Genomic DNA, 16,157 nt, shown 5'->3' on the forward strand with positions numbered 1-16,157 from the left:
GAAGGCTTGATTGTAAGCTGGAGAGATGGCGTATGAGGTGGAGGGCTGAGGCTGAGGGGATATCACATAATAGGCTGTGATTGACCTTTAGACGTGGAGGGCTGGGCTGTCTGCACTAACGGCACTGTAGGAACTTGTTGAGGGAAGCGCGGTTGCTTCTTTTGGTAAGGCTGGAAACGTCTGGGTTTCCTTTGCCCTTACCTTTTGGTGTCAGGTCTTGCCTTCTCCTAGCCGTAAGACCCCAACGGTCCTTAAGGCTCTGGTTCAACCTCGTAGCCTCTGCCTGGATTCCTTCCTACCATAGCTCTGGGAGAGATCTGGCCCCAGATGTTAGAAGAGAGTAAACCTATTCGGTTCATGACGAATGGTTGCCTCTAGCAGACATGCTTCCTACAATTCGTTCTGGCAGTGGCAAACTCGAACATATCTGACTGCACCGTTTGAGTCAGGGCTTTGGTCATAAGCTTAAAAATTGGTTCTGAACCATAAGCCATGGTTGCTACCTCCGACATAGCCATCAGGTTGATTGACCTGGCTAGTCGTGTTTTCGAGTCAAATTCCGCTTGAATAAGACTATCAGGGAGCATGGGCAGCTTTCACCCAAACTGCTCATAGCACAGTCAGGTTTGAGTTTGCCAGCTGTGAAAGTATTAGGCAAGTCTTCCACAATTCTCCAATTGAAGGGAGCAACGGAGATGTGGGGTCTGCTTCTTTTAACTGAGGCATGGTGGGTTCCCCTTTCTGAGCTGCTGAGATGGTCGACCTAGTTATCTTGGTTAGGAAAGGGAGCGGGGTACTCTCGTCCATCGTGAAAATGGTAAAGGGACTTTTGAATGGTTGGATCTTGGTGGGTTCGAACAGTCCATGTCCTCTAAACATCTGAGCCATTCTCGCTGAGCCTGGTCTCGAGAAATAGAGGACTGTCTCCTTTGGTACCCTGTCATCCCTAACCATAGCCGAAGCGTGAGCCTAGCGTAGCCTATGAAGGGAGGCTGTAGGCCTTCCGGGTAGAACTCGAAGTCCTCTATTCTTCGAGTTCAAACTCCGGTATGGAGATGAGACCATCTTGGAAGGGGGCGTATGATGCTATCTCCAAGGATTGTTCATGGAGAAAGCGGGCAGCGAGGTCATGCGGGGGAAGCTGAGATCCGCTAGTGATGGAGGTTGAGGGAGAGGCAAGAGGGGCTTCTCTTAGACCGGCTATAATAGTGTCCTGAAGTGATCCTGTCCGACAGGCGGGATATCATATGTTCCATACTCGTCTTAAGGGAGCCACTAGGTCGCCCACCTGTTGCAACAGGCCAGCATTGGTGTCCAAAGCCGGAGCTGCTGCGGAGGTGGAGGGGAGACTCTGAATAGGCACCAAAGGTATGTGGAACTGGTGATACTGCCGGGGTGCGGGAGTTTCTCCTTAGGTTTACTCTTTGAGGACTTTGAGCCGGAGCTAGACCCTTTAGACCTGTCTGGGCCGGGATTACGAGCGGAGACTTGCGCGAGGAAGAAGACGAGGACGTCTTCTTCGAAGACGATGACGTCTTAGTCAAGGTCATATGTTTGGACTTGATCTTAGGTCCAACCGAAGCCTCTGGAGGAGTATATAACTCATCACCCGTAAAGCCTTGGAAGGATGGAGAGGTTGCAGGGGTAGAAGAAACAGTCACTCCCAAGGGAGACCCTGGGTACCTGCATTACTTACCTCGGCCAACAGGTCGTCTATACCTACCATAGGTTCAACATTATATCCAGGGTTTGCGACATCCGTGGAGATATCCTGGTCTTGTTCTGTTAAGGAGGCCGCCAGTTGTTGTTGGATAAAGGCAATAGAGGGGTCCGCCTCTACCGGGTCGACGTACCCAGTCGCCTTGCCTCCGGGAAAGATTAACAGAGCTAATCGCTTCTCCAGTATGTAGGGCTGACCCTTGGCGGCGTTCTTGCCAAAACCTCCGACCCAGGCCCGCAGGGTAGCCAATGCCGTATCTCTTACTGCCGGAGCCTGTAAGAGAGGGTATATTTTAGATTTAAGAATCACTTAAAACTAAAACTAGAATATAACTTAAACTAGATGCCTTAAGTTAAAGTAAATAACGTAAACTTAAGTACTAAAAGAAGCGGAGCAGCATGCGGAGATGGAATACTTACGCCTTCCAAAAGCTGGCTCACCAGATCGTAACATATGGTACACGTCTCATGGTACCAGACCTGGATGTCCCCGTGCGGAGTCGCGCATGGAGCATGGGACCGGCAAACTTCGTGTCCACAGGGGTCCTGAAGTGTAGCGGAACATCCCGGATGCTCACAGTTGGTGGCCTGTAAGTGGGAAGACACATGAGTATCTTAAAGGGGGAACACTTACAGACTAAGGACAAAGAACTCCGTTACATGCCGGAGCTCGGAAAAAAATTTGGGCATAACCCTCCCTGCATTGCCTGAATAGGCTATAATCCCGGAGAGATCCGGTAAAATGAAAGGGAGGGGTAGGGATGGTTTAAGAAACTTAGATAAACTTAAAGATAACTTAAACCTACATGCAATGTCATGCAATGAACGGACTAGGTCCAGTGAAGCGGAGTGTAGTAACTCAGCAATACGGTACGGTTAGTAAAGACCTACTGTATGCTCCGGTCCAACTACGGTGGACTATACCCTTCCGCTGGATACCAGGGCTCCGATAGGGAGGAGCTCTAGTAAGGAGGGAAGGGCGAGATGACATACAGACTCGAGCTAGCCCGGAGCGGCAAGGAAGTAACGGAGGGGGGGAAGGCCAGGGCCCCCCACAACGTACCACCCGGCCGAGCCGAGAAGCGGAGAGGTCGGAACCAGCAGGGACTGTCGGACTCCCAGGTCCCTCCGGTGGGGAGGGGAGAGGGGGAGCCAGGCTCGGGCATGCGGGGCGAGCAAGGACAGACCGACCCACCCCCACCCGACTCTATGGAGAGCGGGAGAGGGGGGGAGGGGGACTGGCAGGCGGTCGTCTGGCTGACTCGTGATCACGTAGTGACCACGAGGCGGTAAACTAAGATACGGTAACCAAGCCTAGGCCAACCAACTGATAGAGAGAAGCTATCGGGAAGCAACCTGAACTGAAAAGCCGGTAGCATATAGGCCATGGGCTAAACCAACTGATCAGAGAGAAGCTATGTGAAGCGACCGAAAGAGTGGAAGCGACGAACTGATCAACGGTAGACTAGGCTCTACGAGCCGGGACCTAGGCTAAGCCAGACGCTAACTAACCTCACAGTGACAAAACATATAAATATATATAATAAAAATGAAAGAAAGAAGGTAAAAAAGCAGGAGAAAAAATCCAGGAGTGTGCGACTAGCCCGAAGGCGAGTCTACCACTCAAAGCTAGTCAGGGGCCGATACTAAGAACCTGGACTAGGGTCTGGATAGAAAAAGCCTACATAAGGTGAAATACATACATGTATGAACAACCTGAGTAGACCTAACGACGCGGATAATCAAAATAGAGCGTAAATAATAAGGGATGTTCTAGGTATGGGAGACCAAGAACGAACCCAACATGCGGCAGGACCATGCTGCCATGCTTCCAGCCCCGAGAACGTATTTGTACCTAAAAAACGGCAAATACTGTCTCGGGGACGGAAAAAAAACTCGCTAACCGTAAATACTGAGTACTTAACTTAGCTGCTGCAATAGCTGCACGCTCCATTATCGAAAAATCCGAAGAAAGGGCACAAAAATCACAGAGAGAAAAATAACACGTGACTGACTGTGTGAGCTAACTGAAAAGGATGGCCACCAGAGGCGCAGCAGTCGCGAGCGTGGGATGGAGTAGTAGTAGTACGAGCTGCTCTCTCTGTGGGACGGCTCCCTCTTGGAGGGTTTTGTAGTGGGAGATTTCTATTGGTCATTGGCTCGTGGTAGTGGTCTCACTCGCCTAGTGCATACCGACACCCTCCTAGAGGGTGAGCGAGTCAGTTATACTGACCTTTTTCTTTATTTTATTTATTCTTCTGGTAGTGTTAGTACATTTACCCTAGAAATAAATAGAGATTAAGGATATTTCGCGCAAGCGACACGAGCTGAGCCCAGAAATAGATTTTTCCTTCGTCAAAATCCCTTAATTCAGGATAATTACCTACATATTATTTGCATATTTCATAACTCTACTATAGTAAAACATTACTATAATAGCTTAATAGTACAGTGTAATATTAGAACAGTAATGAAAATAACAAAGAATCAAAGTACAAATACATGGAAGAAAATTAGTCAGTTACACAATTAGCAAGACTGCTCCTGTCACTAGTTGCGATAAGAGGCTCTCAGCAAAATGGTTAATTAGTTGTGTTATGATTTAATTTTTTGTATTAAAACTATTTTACAATTTTGCCAATTTTCACATATTTAATTGCTACCTTGTTGCCAAAACTGTGTGGGTAAAGTGTAAAGTTTGGAAAGGTAGATATTGTGTTGTTATTGTGGGTATTTTATACCTTTTTAAATTGTCAATTTTTTTTATTTTAACAGGGTTACTGAGGAAGGCTGTGCTGGAGTGTTGCAGTGTAGTGATGGATTTACCCAAAGAAAACCTACAGTGTAGGGGGTTAATCTCAGCTTTCGAGTTCTGCATAAACGATCATTTAATGAGTCCTGAGGTAAACCTATAGAATTTCTCAACTTTAATAGAATTTTTAAAAAAGTGATGGCATTCCCCTTGTTTTTCACACACTGCAGAAGGGGGTGCTACCAACAGTGTGCCATACTTTACATAAAAAAATTCAATCACACTGAGCCATTTTCCATACTACCACACATCACTTTTTACCTGTGCAATAGATAATCCATGGAATTCACTAAAAACACTTAGCTCATAGGTGAAGTACACATAACATGAGGAAAATGAGACTTACCCTTAGTAAGACCCTGGGAGCCACCCTCACTTGCACATTGCTACAGACTGACTGACATGTTCTCATTTTTGTGGAAGGGCCTTTAGTGACTGAGTGATTTTGCAGCACATTAAAGAGCTTATTATAAGCTGTAGGGTGGTTGTTAAAAGTAATTTTGTTTTTTAAATCCTCTCCTGCTTTTCCAACTATATAGCACAACTATTGTTTGAGAGCAAACCTCATATCAAAAAGGATTGAGAAATTGAGCATTACATTACTATAAGGGGTTCTGTCATTCCATTAGAGAATATGATGTTGGTAAATGCTTAACTAATCATTTGTGTTATTGTTTAAATAATTTGCTTTCAAGATTATTGTATGTGATTATGTTGCACAGTACACTCAAATTCTGAAAAACTGTTAATGCTCCCTTACATAGCAAAATTCATCAGGTGTGGAATGCATGCCTCTCACTTGCAAGTCATGAATAAGTAGGTAGTATTGGGTTCTCCTTAGTTGAATAGCCCATTCCTGTAAATAATGACTAGCATTTTTTTTTTGTACGTTACTGTAGTTTAGTTTGGTCCATGAAGTGCCATACATTCAGGTCAGAAGTTATTGAAAATGGTTTTTTTTGTGAAACTTTTTATAAATGCTCTTAGTTTTTCCAGATAATTCTTACTCCCTAGTTTAATCATCTGCCTATAGAAACAGTATGGTCCTTACTCATTTACCTATACGTACTATTGGCTAATCCTTGGATTGTATTAATATTTTAATAACCTTCTTCCATTTTTTTTATCTTGGATTAATTTAAGATTGTACTGTTGATAACAGAGGTTCATCACTAAATCATAATTTATATCAGGTTGCAGGTATAATACTGAAGAAGTTGGTGAAATTAGATCTACTGGAAGCTCTTCCAACAGACTGTGTTGCTCCTGATACATCTAGTTCTACTTCAAGAAAAAGAAAGTTTTCAGAAATGTAGGTCTTTGTGTCACTTACAAATCCATCATTTACGTAACCCATAGTTATGGTCTTCAAAACTTGTAGACACTCCATTCTCAGGTGAAAAGATCATGTGCTGCCTGTCAGATGTACATAAACCATCCTAGTTCTACTGTAGATTATATCTAAATAAGCAAAAACACTATTCTGCCTTGCACTAGGCAACTGGTTATATACTAGGAAGCTCCTGGGGCATTCTTTATGTCAAAGAGCATTACATTGTATTCGGATAGTTCATAGACCTAATGCATAAGAGGAGCATACCAATATCCTTGATCAAGTCACACTTAGTGATAAGATATGTTTCCAGTGGCATTGATGCTATCATTGATCATTGATCCAACTTTGTCACTCACTTGACACATGCAGTCTGTGTAGAAATAAGTCTTCCACATGGGTTTTCTACAACCATTTAGGATGAGCTTCACTGCAAGGCATTAGGACATATGACTCCATGTTGTTTGTGGCATATAGTCAATCTCCTGTTGCAGTAACTCTTGTTTATACGATGCTATACAGTAGGTTTATTGTTGGGCTGGCTCTCTCTCTCCATCTCATCTACATCAGGCATGATAGTGTTTGTCCAGCCTGTTACATCATGAAATAGCTTAGTAAATTTGGTGACAAGGGCATGTATGTCACAGTTACAATTATTAAGGTGACTAACTTTGCTTTTAAAATTCTGTAGGATTTAGAGTGTTTTTAGGTCATACCTCCAAAATTTCTCTTATAAGCTAGTGCGTCTTCCATCCTCGCTGCTGGATCTTCTCCATCTTTCTCTGCTGTTCCCTCTCCTTTTGCCTTTTTTTCCTTCTTTCTCCACTCATTCTCCACCTTCTTTATTACTCCTCCTTCATCTTCATGTTAAGGCAGTAATTTGGCTTTCCTCCGGGTCAGTGCTAATGGCACTAGTATCAAGACTTATACTTGGAGGGAGGCACAAGTATACCCTGAGCCGAATGGGGGTTCAGCCCACCTGACCATCCTTCCCAGAAGTTCAAGTTCTAAAGAATGGGGCCAGAGCTTGTGAAAGAATAGATATGCGAGTATTTAAATATTCAGCCCTCTAGGATTAAATAATGATACATGTCCAGATTCATTGCATTCATGGAAGACCATGAGAACTCCATCTGTTCATGCAACAAACCTAGTAGGCCACAAGGGTTTTGTCACCACAACTCCCTCCCCTTACAAGAAAGGAGTAAATGTTACTGCGAAGTAGATTTACCTATTTTATGGTAACAAACCAAAAGAGCCAATGTAGTATGGCCACCTCACTCACCTGTATCAGACCAGTTCCAGCATATGACTTGTCTATTCTTCAGCCCACCTCTAGGAAGAGGAAAGGAAAAAAGAGAAAGAAAGTGACCAGCCAACTAACTCATTCTCTCTTCCACACAATCATCTTGGGTAAGATATAAACTATCCTGTCAGGGACACTGGATGAGCTTCAAACTTATTGGGCAGTCACCACCGGACCCAAAAAAGAAAAAAAGTTTCCAAGGACCTGTGGGCAACATCCTTCTGGTAAAAGGAAGGGAAAGGTTGGTTTGCCAAAGCCAGGAACCATCATTCAAAATCCTATGAACAAACAAGTTTAATCACCTCATGAAGCCAGAATGAAATGGTATTTTTGGACACTTCTCTCTTGGTTTGGCCCATGCTAACAAAAAGTTTGTGAGTCCTTTTTAGATAGCAACACAGAGCTCTGATGGGACAAAGCAATAGACAAATAATAACTACTACAGATCTCTGCCCATGAACTCATTCAGGGAGAGAATAAAAAATGAGGCAAATCTGATGGATTTTGAGTCTTAACCATGAATTTTGGGACAAATTTGAGGTCCACCGACCCCCAACCCCTGGTGTGTTCAACATTATAACTCTGGCCATGAAGCTCTCCAACTCTCTTCAGGTGAGCCAAGGCCATCAGGAAAACTGTTTTCAGAGTCAGATCCCTGTCGGACAATTGACTCAGCAGCTCAAAGGAGCTCGAGTGAGACTACTTGGGACCAGAGTAAGATCCCACATCGGAGGCTTGAGTTCTCTTGGTGAACAGGATTGCTTGAAACTCCTGAACAACATCGAGATTTTGCAGGATAAAGAGATGCCTCATTTTTTATTCTCTCCCTGAATGAGTTCATGGACAGAGATCTGTAGCAATTATTATTTGTCTGTTGCTTTGTCCCATCAGAGCTCTGCGTTGCTATCTAAAAAGGACTCGTAGACTTTTTGTTAGCATGGGCCAAACCAAGAAAGAAGTGTCGAAGAATACCATTTCATTCTGGCTTTGTGAGGTGTTTAAACTTGTCTGTTCATAGGATTTTGAATGCTGGTTCTTGGCTTCGGCAAACCATTTTCCCTTCCTTTTACCGGAAGGATGTTGCCCACAGGTCCTTGGAAACTTTTCTTGGGTCCGGTGGTGACTGCCCAATTAGTTTGTAGTTCATCCAGTGTCCCTGGCAGGACAGTTTATATCTTACCCAAGATGATTGCATGGAAGAGAGAATGAGTGATTTGGCTGGTCTCTTTCTTTCTCTTTTTTCCTTTCCTCTTCCTAGAGGTGGGTTGAAGAATAGACAAGTCATACGCTGGAACTGGTCTGATACAGGTGAGTGTGGTGGCCATACTTCACTGGCTTTTTTGGTTTGTATTCCATACAATAGACAAATCTGCTTAGCAGTAACATTTACTCCTCTCTTGTAAGGGGAGGGAGGAGTGGTGACAAACTCCTTGTTGCCTACAAGATTTGTTGCATGAACAGATGGAGTTCTCATGGTCTTCCATAAATGCAGTGAATCTGGACATGTATCATTGTTTAATCCTAGAGGGCTGAATATTTAAATACTCGCATATCTATTCTTCACTGGCTCTGGCCCCCTCCTTTAGAACTTGAACTTTTAGGAAGGATGGTCAGGTGGGCTGAAACCCCCATTCAGCTCATGGGTATACTAGTACCTCCCTCCAAGTATAAGTTTATCCTATTGTTAAGACCGAAGGTTTGTTCGGCGCATGAACAGATAAGAAATTTTTAAACAGTAAATTTTTCATAGCTATCAAACCTCCTTCTTTCCCAACTTTTATCAAAGGCATCATCCTTCACCAAACCTCTTCTCTCCATATCTTCCTTCACTTGATCTCAATTTGCATTTTTCATAGCTAACAAACCTGAGGTCTTAAACATTGATTGCTCACCTATAACCACCCTTTATATCCTGGGATGGAAGAAAGACTAGTGTGTCATGGGGTTCCAAGCTGTGGTCAGTAAACCAGCCTCCACCTAGAGGTATATGCATGAGTTGCCAGATGTCACAGATTCCTTGCATTACAATCTTTGATTGCTTTTTAACTGGTTTCCAGCTGGCTCCAGATTATCCTATTGTTAAGGCCTCAGGTTTGTTAGCTATGAAAAATACAAATTGATTAAAAGTGTGTCCTCTTTCAACTTCCTATGAAAGGAACAGACAATTTTTTCTATTTTTTTTCTTATGCCATTGATGTGTGTGTAACCTTAGATTTAGCCCAGTCTATCAGTTTTCTTGATCTTCTTTTGACTTATGAATGGAGCTTCTAGAACTTGTAAAGAGTTATGAGAATGGGTTAAGTAAATGAGGAAGGCATTTTTAAACATTCAGTATGTTAGAGATTATTTATTTATTTTTCAGTTTTGCTGTGATCCTCCCCATAGGTTTTTGATAAATGCATAGTAGTGATCATACTTATATGGTATGTAATTATCTGTGTAAACAGTATTGGATGTGCTTTCTCATGGAATTCATAGGTACAGTGGCTAAATCATTTTATTGAAGTAATGGTTTAATTATAGTTAACATAGTTATGTTTATGTAAACTGTAGTATACTTCATGATACAGACTGGTAGTTTTGCCTCTTACCTGCTTGTGTCAGTTTCATTTGCTGAGGACTTATTGGTAAGGCATTTATATATCATATTGTGAAGGCTTGTTTTTCCAACAGGGAGGCTACTGGAGTAAGTATAGGTGTTGAAAGCCTAAGTAAATGGTGGAAATTAGCTCTTCAGAAAGTAGATACATCTCTTAAATTATGGTCAGAACAACCTTCAGTGCTACCTCTAACTGAAGTTGCAGCTGCTTGTCATGTCATTGCAACCACTGCTCATGTTGCTGTCGAATTACCACAAACCAAGGTATAGTTCTGTTAACATTGATTTATGTAGTTAATTTGTGTCTTCTGACAGATTACTCTTCTTTTTATGGTTTGTTGCATCTCTATGTTTAAATGTTTGATGTAAAAACAGGTACTGAACCAATTTTTCTTGAAAACACAATGTGAAAACTGTATTTAAATAAAAGGTGAGATTTTTTTATTACACAAAACTGATGTGTTCATATGAGGAGATAAACTTTCGTTTTGTGTATGGATTTACCTTTGGTGAAAGCTGGCTAGGTCATTGTAGCAGGTAAGTTAGGGGATAAGGAACTCACCCTCTCACTCAAATTTTGGTGTCACTAAAGCTGCACTGCTGTTTAGATGTTTATATACTGTCAGGTTTTTACTTTGGCTGCTGTTGATTGAGTGCTGTACTATTGTGTATTTCCTGTTGAAGACTTTTGGCCTTCTTTTTGTAATAAATATGTTTATGATATGAATGAGAGTGAATAATTCCTCTCTTGTGAGGTAGTTGCAAGGCATGAATGTTTGTTTCTGGACATATTGTTATCCCTGAACATTGAGTGTCATTCTTGTGTTTTCCTTGTGCACAGGATAGGAGTTTTACATAATTTTCTTTTGTTCATGAAACTTACCTGTCAGATATATATATAGCTGTATTTTCTGAAGTCCGACAGAATTTAAAAAACTTCCGACACACGCAGTGGTCGGCCAGGTGGTTAGTACCCATTCCCGCCGCTGGGAGCGGGTATCAGGAACCATTCCCATTTTCTATTCATAATTTTTGTCTGTCGCCGGTGCTGGAAACACCCGTTTCCAGTACCTCCGTCTTAGATTTTGGAAACTTCATTGCCGCTAAGTATCCTAATTGTCTTTTAATTTATTTACTCGGATTTGTGGCTAGGCATACGCTATCTTAAATTGATTTGAACTTTATTCATTTTTGCATAAGATATCTGAATCTAGTTAGGCTAGTTTCAGAGGGTGTTGTCTGCAAAGATAAGGTGTGGCTACCGAAAGCTTCGGTAGATCCGCACTTGGTATGCACGAGGGGTATGAGTCTTGCTACTTTGTTGAGATTTTTTCATGTAAGGAGTGTGAGACTTTGTCTAATCCCGTAAGGAAGACGTATGATACGTATGTACGCAATTAATCAGTAAACATGTCTAATTCCGTAAGGAAAACGTATGATTCATATGTACGCAATTAATCAGTAAACAAAAGTCAGGGTAGTGAACCTGCTAACCTTCCTGTAGACTTTTTTTTTTGCCTAACCCTGTAGTATGGCCTACGGGTTATGAATATGTCTTGCGAGAGGTGATAGCTCTCCTTCATTGTTGTGAAGAGTGCTACTTCTGTTATTGTTTCTTCTAACCCTGTAATGTTGCCTTCGGGCCCCAAAACAGTGTCTGTAGAGGTTATTGCCCTTCTCTAATTACTCTTCGATTCGTATCTTAGAATCGAAAGTGCTTGCTTAGAGAGCAATAGTGAAAGTGGCTAAGTGCAGTGACAGTGCCCTGTGTAGTGGAGGGGTTGCGTCAGATCGGCCTTATTCGCCTCTAGGCCGGGGACTCTGCTTGACTCCCCAGGACCCGGGGAGAGAGCATAGTCGAAAGCCGGAAAGAGGGGTTACGAGGAACCCCCACCGATCTGGCGTGCCTTCGGCAGTTTCTGATGAAAATCCCCAGACTGCCTAAGTGCGTGCACAGTGCACGAATCCTGAAGGATTGCTTCTCGTCCTCGAAGCGTCTTTTCTTCCCCCGCGCAGGGGTGGAGCTTTCGGAAGGGGGACTCGCGCCCTCTAATAGAAGCTTTATAGAAATGAGGACGCTTCACGTGCCTCTCTCTCTCGTTATGCGTTCCACCAGTGAGAAGTAAGAAAAACAAGGCGAACGTCGCCTGATCCACGGTGTACGTACTTCCACCGAGAAATATGAAAAGAAAGTCTTAGTAGCAGGACGCTTTTGCCAGAAGGAGCGGACGTCCGACCAGCTTTGTTACTGTGAGAAATAAGAAGGCGTTCCCTCAGCCCCCTCGTATCTCACACGATCAACCCTTCTCCTGAGGACTGTTTCGTGCAGTCCGGATTTCTCTCGAGATGTGTATCGATCTTCATCGAAGGCAGTTTCTCTCGCTTGTTTTGACGCCTGTCAGAGCGTGACGCTTTCTGCACGCTTCTTTGACGCTCGGCTTGGAACGGACGATCGGATGGACGCCAGAGCAGCGCGCGGGGGTGCATGCCCAAGTGCGCACCAGTGGACGCGAGAGCGACGCCAGTGGATACCGAGCGCGCGCGCCAGTGGACGCCGAGCGTGCTCGCTGCTCGCCAGTGGACGCCGAGCGCCTCCCCAGCGCGCCAGCGCACGCCAGGTGTGTCGCCTGGCTGAACGTTTCTTTTGTTTGAAATCTTCAAGCTCTTGTTTACGATTTGTGCCTCAAGAATTTTTACCTCTACCTTCGGTGATACCTTATACCTCACATGCAAAGAATGTGTAAGTAAGCAGTGCTTCGGAGGAAGCTTAAAGTGAACAGCAACTCGTCTTCGAAACCAAGCAAAGACCTCGGGTTTAGTGAATCAAGAGGTCTCTGTCAATATTATATGCTTTTCGCAAAGGTGGATGAAGTAAGGAAAGCTCAAGGGAAGATCTCGTTTTCTCTACCGCCGTCAAGACTTTCTTTTGCGATAAGGCAGTTACGGGTTATGTAAAGGCTCGATGTTACTGCAAGTCAGGACTCTTGGCAACGTCAGTAGGATTCTTGCGAAAGGCACTCATCAAAAGGACGCTCTTCAGGAAAGCGCAAGACAGGAACTTACCCTTTGCCATACTGCCCAATAAAATTTTAAGCTTTAGCAGGGCATGAGTGTGATACGGGAGAGGGAAGCAGGTTGGAGAGTTTCTTCCTCTTTCCCAGGATAATTTTGCAAGCTTTTTAGCCCCATCTGAAAGGGTTTTTCAGATGATAGGATTTTGTTAGTTTCTAGTTCGGGACTACGCTGCCGAATTGAACATCGTCGTTCTATCTGCCGTAAGCCGGTATCTTAACAGGATTCTTGCCCCTTCCTCGTTTAAGACGGGAATCGGAAAAAATAAAAATGCTCGACTTCCTGGATACGTTTTGTCAATTCAGTGACCTTTCCTCCATTTGACAAATATACTAGCGTGTGCAAGTAAAGTGGGTATCCCCTCATTGAAAAAAATATCTCTTTGTCCCGTAAATGGAAAGGGGTTAGTTCTCATTGACAAAACATCTCATTAACTTGATATGCGTAAGTGAATAAGCTCTATGACTAGATTCGGAAGAGAGTTCTCATTCGGTCATTCGCAGGACTCATACAAGAAATAGACTTGTAGACTACGTCAATGAAACGCTTATGTCCAATAACATAAGAAGCTTGAGCTGTCTGCTTTGATTCTCTTAAGTTTTTGTTCATGAAACTGACTTGTCAGATATGTATGTAGCTGTATTTTCGAATTCAGCTATTATATATGTCTGCCAGGTAAGTATGAACAAACTTTATTGTAATATAATATCAATTTTGCCTTGCATTATTTTACTATGGTTGGTTCAAGTCCTATACGCTTGCTGTAGTTACCTCTTCGGATGGCAACGAGAGGTCTATTGTCTATTTTAAGGACATTTAATCGTTACTCCCTGCAGCCTTCCAGGAGTTTCCGATTTATGCTTTTACCGTTGTATCGGTAGTGTTCCTGACGGACACAACGCATCTATATATTAGCGTTTTCTTTTCACTTAAATATATCAGCTGAGAGTCTTTCTGCTCAAAAAATAACGGACCTATTTCTTCGTAGAATAGGGTAGCTGGCAACCCAGACATAAAGTTAAGAGACAATGTCGTAAGCTGCTGGCTGCTGCTGTGTTTGTCCTCAGTCCAACCGAGCAGTACCAGATCGTGCGCTGTTATGCGCGGTAGGAAGTTACGTCTCTCTCTCTGCGGGATGACTGACTAACCGTATCTCTGTGCTGGCGGTTACGTCTCTCCTGCGGGATTGACTGACTAACTGTATCTCTGTCCTACAATCACGGACTTTAGCCTAAGAAATTGAGGGATTTCTTACGTGAATGAATAAACATTGCATTCGTTTTGCCTTACTATGTTTTCCAACAGAGTTATCTCTTAATCTTTCGGTGCTCGTTACCAAACGGTATAGAACACGAGTATACCCGCACATGCACTTTTCTATGCTCTCATGCTTAGGCAAAGCGCAGCCTTATTAGGGAAGTAAGCATACTCGGGGAGGAAGGAAGGGATGAGCTTGCTAGGGGGACCATTTCCCTTCCTGAAAGAAGTTGTTTTTTCCTCGAATAGACTGCAATTCAGACCTCCACAGTTTTTTTTCCCTACCGGGAAAACTGAAAATTATTATTCAAGATCTAGGAATGATTCTGAACACCTCTCAGTGCGTCTATCACCTGAGGTGATAGAAAGAAGGTTGAGCCGGACATCTGGATAGGGTTTCAGTATTTCCTTGGATCTAATCTGAAAGAAGTAAAAGCTATTCGGTAGTCCCTCCAGTCCTCGAAACGAGTTTTTGGTTTTTGGAACCAGTGGCGTCCAGATCAACTCTGATATTCCACAGCTCTCTCATATCTTAAGAAGTATCTCTCTCGGTCCCTGTTCGAGTTTACGAGAAAGAGGGCCTCAATTATATAACAGGCGTAGAATGTAACGATCCTCTAGAAGGTTCGTACAGGTTTGCAAAAGTCCGTACGAATCGTCTCGATCGACGGCAGCAACTATTGACTTCCGAGTGGAATCTTTCTTTAGAAGTAAGTTGAGAGTGTGGAGGGGGACTTTAGGACGCCTTTCATCTTCTCTCGATATGTTGAGACGAAGAGGCTTCTTCTTCTCTCGCCCCTTATTCTCGATCCGGGATCGGTACATTAAACGCCACCCATCCTATGATATTGAACGGGGATGGAGTTTAGTCTCTTTTTTCCCCTTTTTCAATCACTTAGGAAATGTAATAAGAGGATTTATGACGTCACAGGGAGCGACAATGACGTGATCGCCCCATGTGGCCTTCAGGATCCGGATTCACAGAGGTCCACATACTTCCTAGTTCACTTTCCAAGGACCTTTTACGAGAGAGCTCGGTCTACTCTAACTCGAAAGGTACCTATAAACTTCTCCGCTCTGAGTCTGACTACGTTCAGACTATCGAGATGTGACAGGAATAAGATTACCGTCTTCCATTTCCGTCTGAAGAATGGGATAAGCTGGCAGTACAAAACTATTAAAGAATACGCAAATATGTTGTGACGGCCCTTAGGCTCAGAGATTTGTGTCTGTGCAAAAACAACAAAAGCCCTTCACGATCTTTGAGTTCTGTGGAATCTCGAAACTCTATCACCATCTACTTTTTGTTTATCTCACCTGTTTTCTCGGAGTCAGACACTCGTGGGAGATCCAGGCGACATATAGTAGCCCTGAGTTTCTGTTGACGAATTAGTTGGGTTGCGTTTATACACACCCCCGATGATTCGTTTGGTAACATGAGACCAGGTTGGGACTGTCAGGCATTCTTCCTTCGGGACTGAATAGCCATTTGATCCTCGCTCCTTTCCCTCTTGGCCACCAAGAAGCTCGAGTCAGGAAGTGATTCGCTGACGACGTTGGGTGCATTGATACACCCCCCAAGGTTTGCTTAGATGAATCGCCCAGGGCAGGTCCCAGACACTCATCCTTCAGCGAAGAATAGTGCCCTTATGGTCTTCAGGGTACAGCTTTGCTGTCCTTGATTCATACTGACTGGTCAAACGGTCGGTCCACCTGACTTAGTACAGACGGACTGACTGGCATGTCAGATCGAAGCTTTCAATATGGAACTTAGACGTAGTCTGAAGTTCTTGATGTCAAAGCATTCGAACCTCTCCTACCTGTTAACTTCTTGCATGTGATCAGGAAGGCCTTCTTTTAAACACCCTACCCATAGATACGACAAAGAGGGTTAGTGAGACTTTTAAGCCATCGTCACAAGTTTTGGCTTTAGGGAACACAAGGCGGTGTGCTCTCTAAGCCTTCCGTTGTGGCCTAAGAATGGAAACCCTTTTTGTCCTTCCGGGCCAGGAGCTTGGAAGCAAGGATGGCACAAGTTAGTGGGCAGGAGCCAGAGAGA

At 43.6% G+C, this 16,157-nt stretch overlaps 1 protein-coding gene across 1 annotated transcript in view; it reads left to right on the top strand.

Annotated features, from left to right (window-relative positions):
* The window catches only part of LOC135217537 (serine/threonine-protein kinase atr-like), a 796,062-nt gene that overhangs the window by 172,632 nt on the left and 607,273 nt on the right, over positions 1–16,157 (top strand). The window contains 4 exon segments of the mRNA XM_064253504.1: positions 4,495–4,622; positions 5,725–5,843; positions 9,844–10,033; positions 10,245–10,306. Coding sequence (XP_064109574.1) covers positions 4,495–4,622; positions 5,725–5,843; positions 9,844–10,033; positions 10,245–10,306 — 499 coding nt within the window.

The sequence above is a fragment of the Macrobrachium nipponense genome, chromosome 7, assembly GCF_015104395.2.
Source record: "Macrobrachium nipponense isolate FS-2020 chromosome 7, ASM1510439v2, whole genome shotgun sequence".
NCBI lineage: Eukaryota > Metazoa > Arthropoda > Malacostraca > Decapoda > Palaemonidae > Macrobrachium > Macrobrachium nipponense.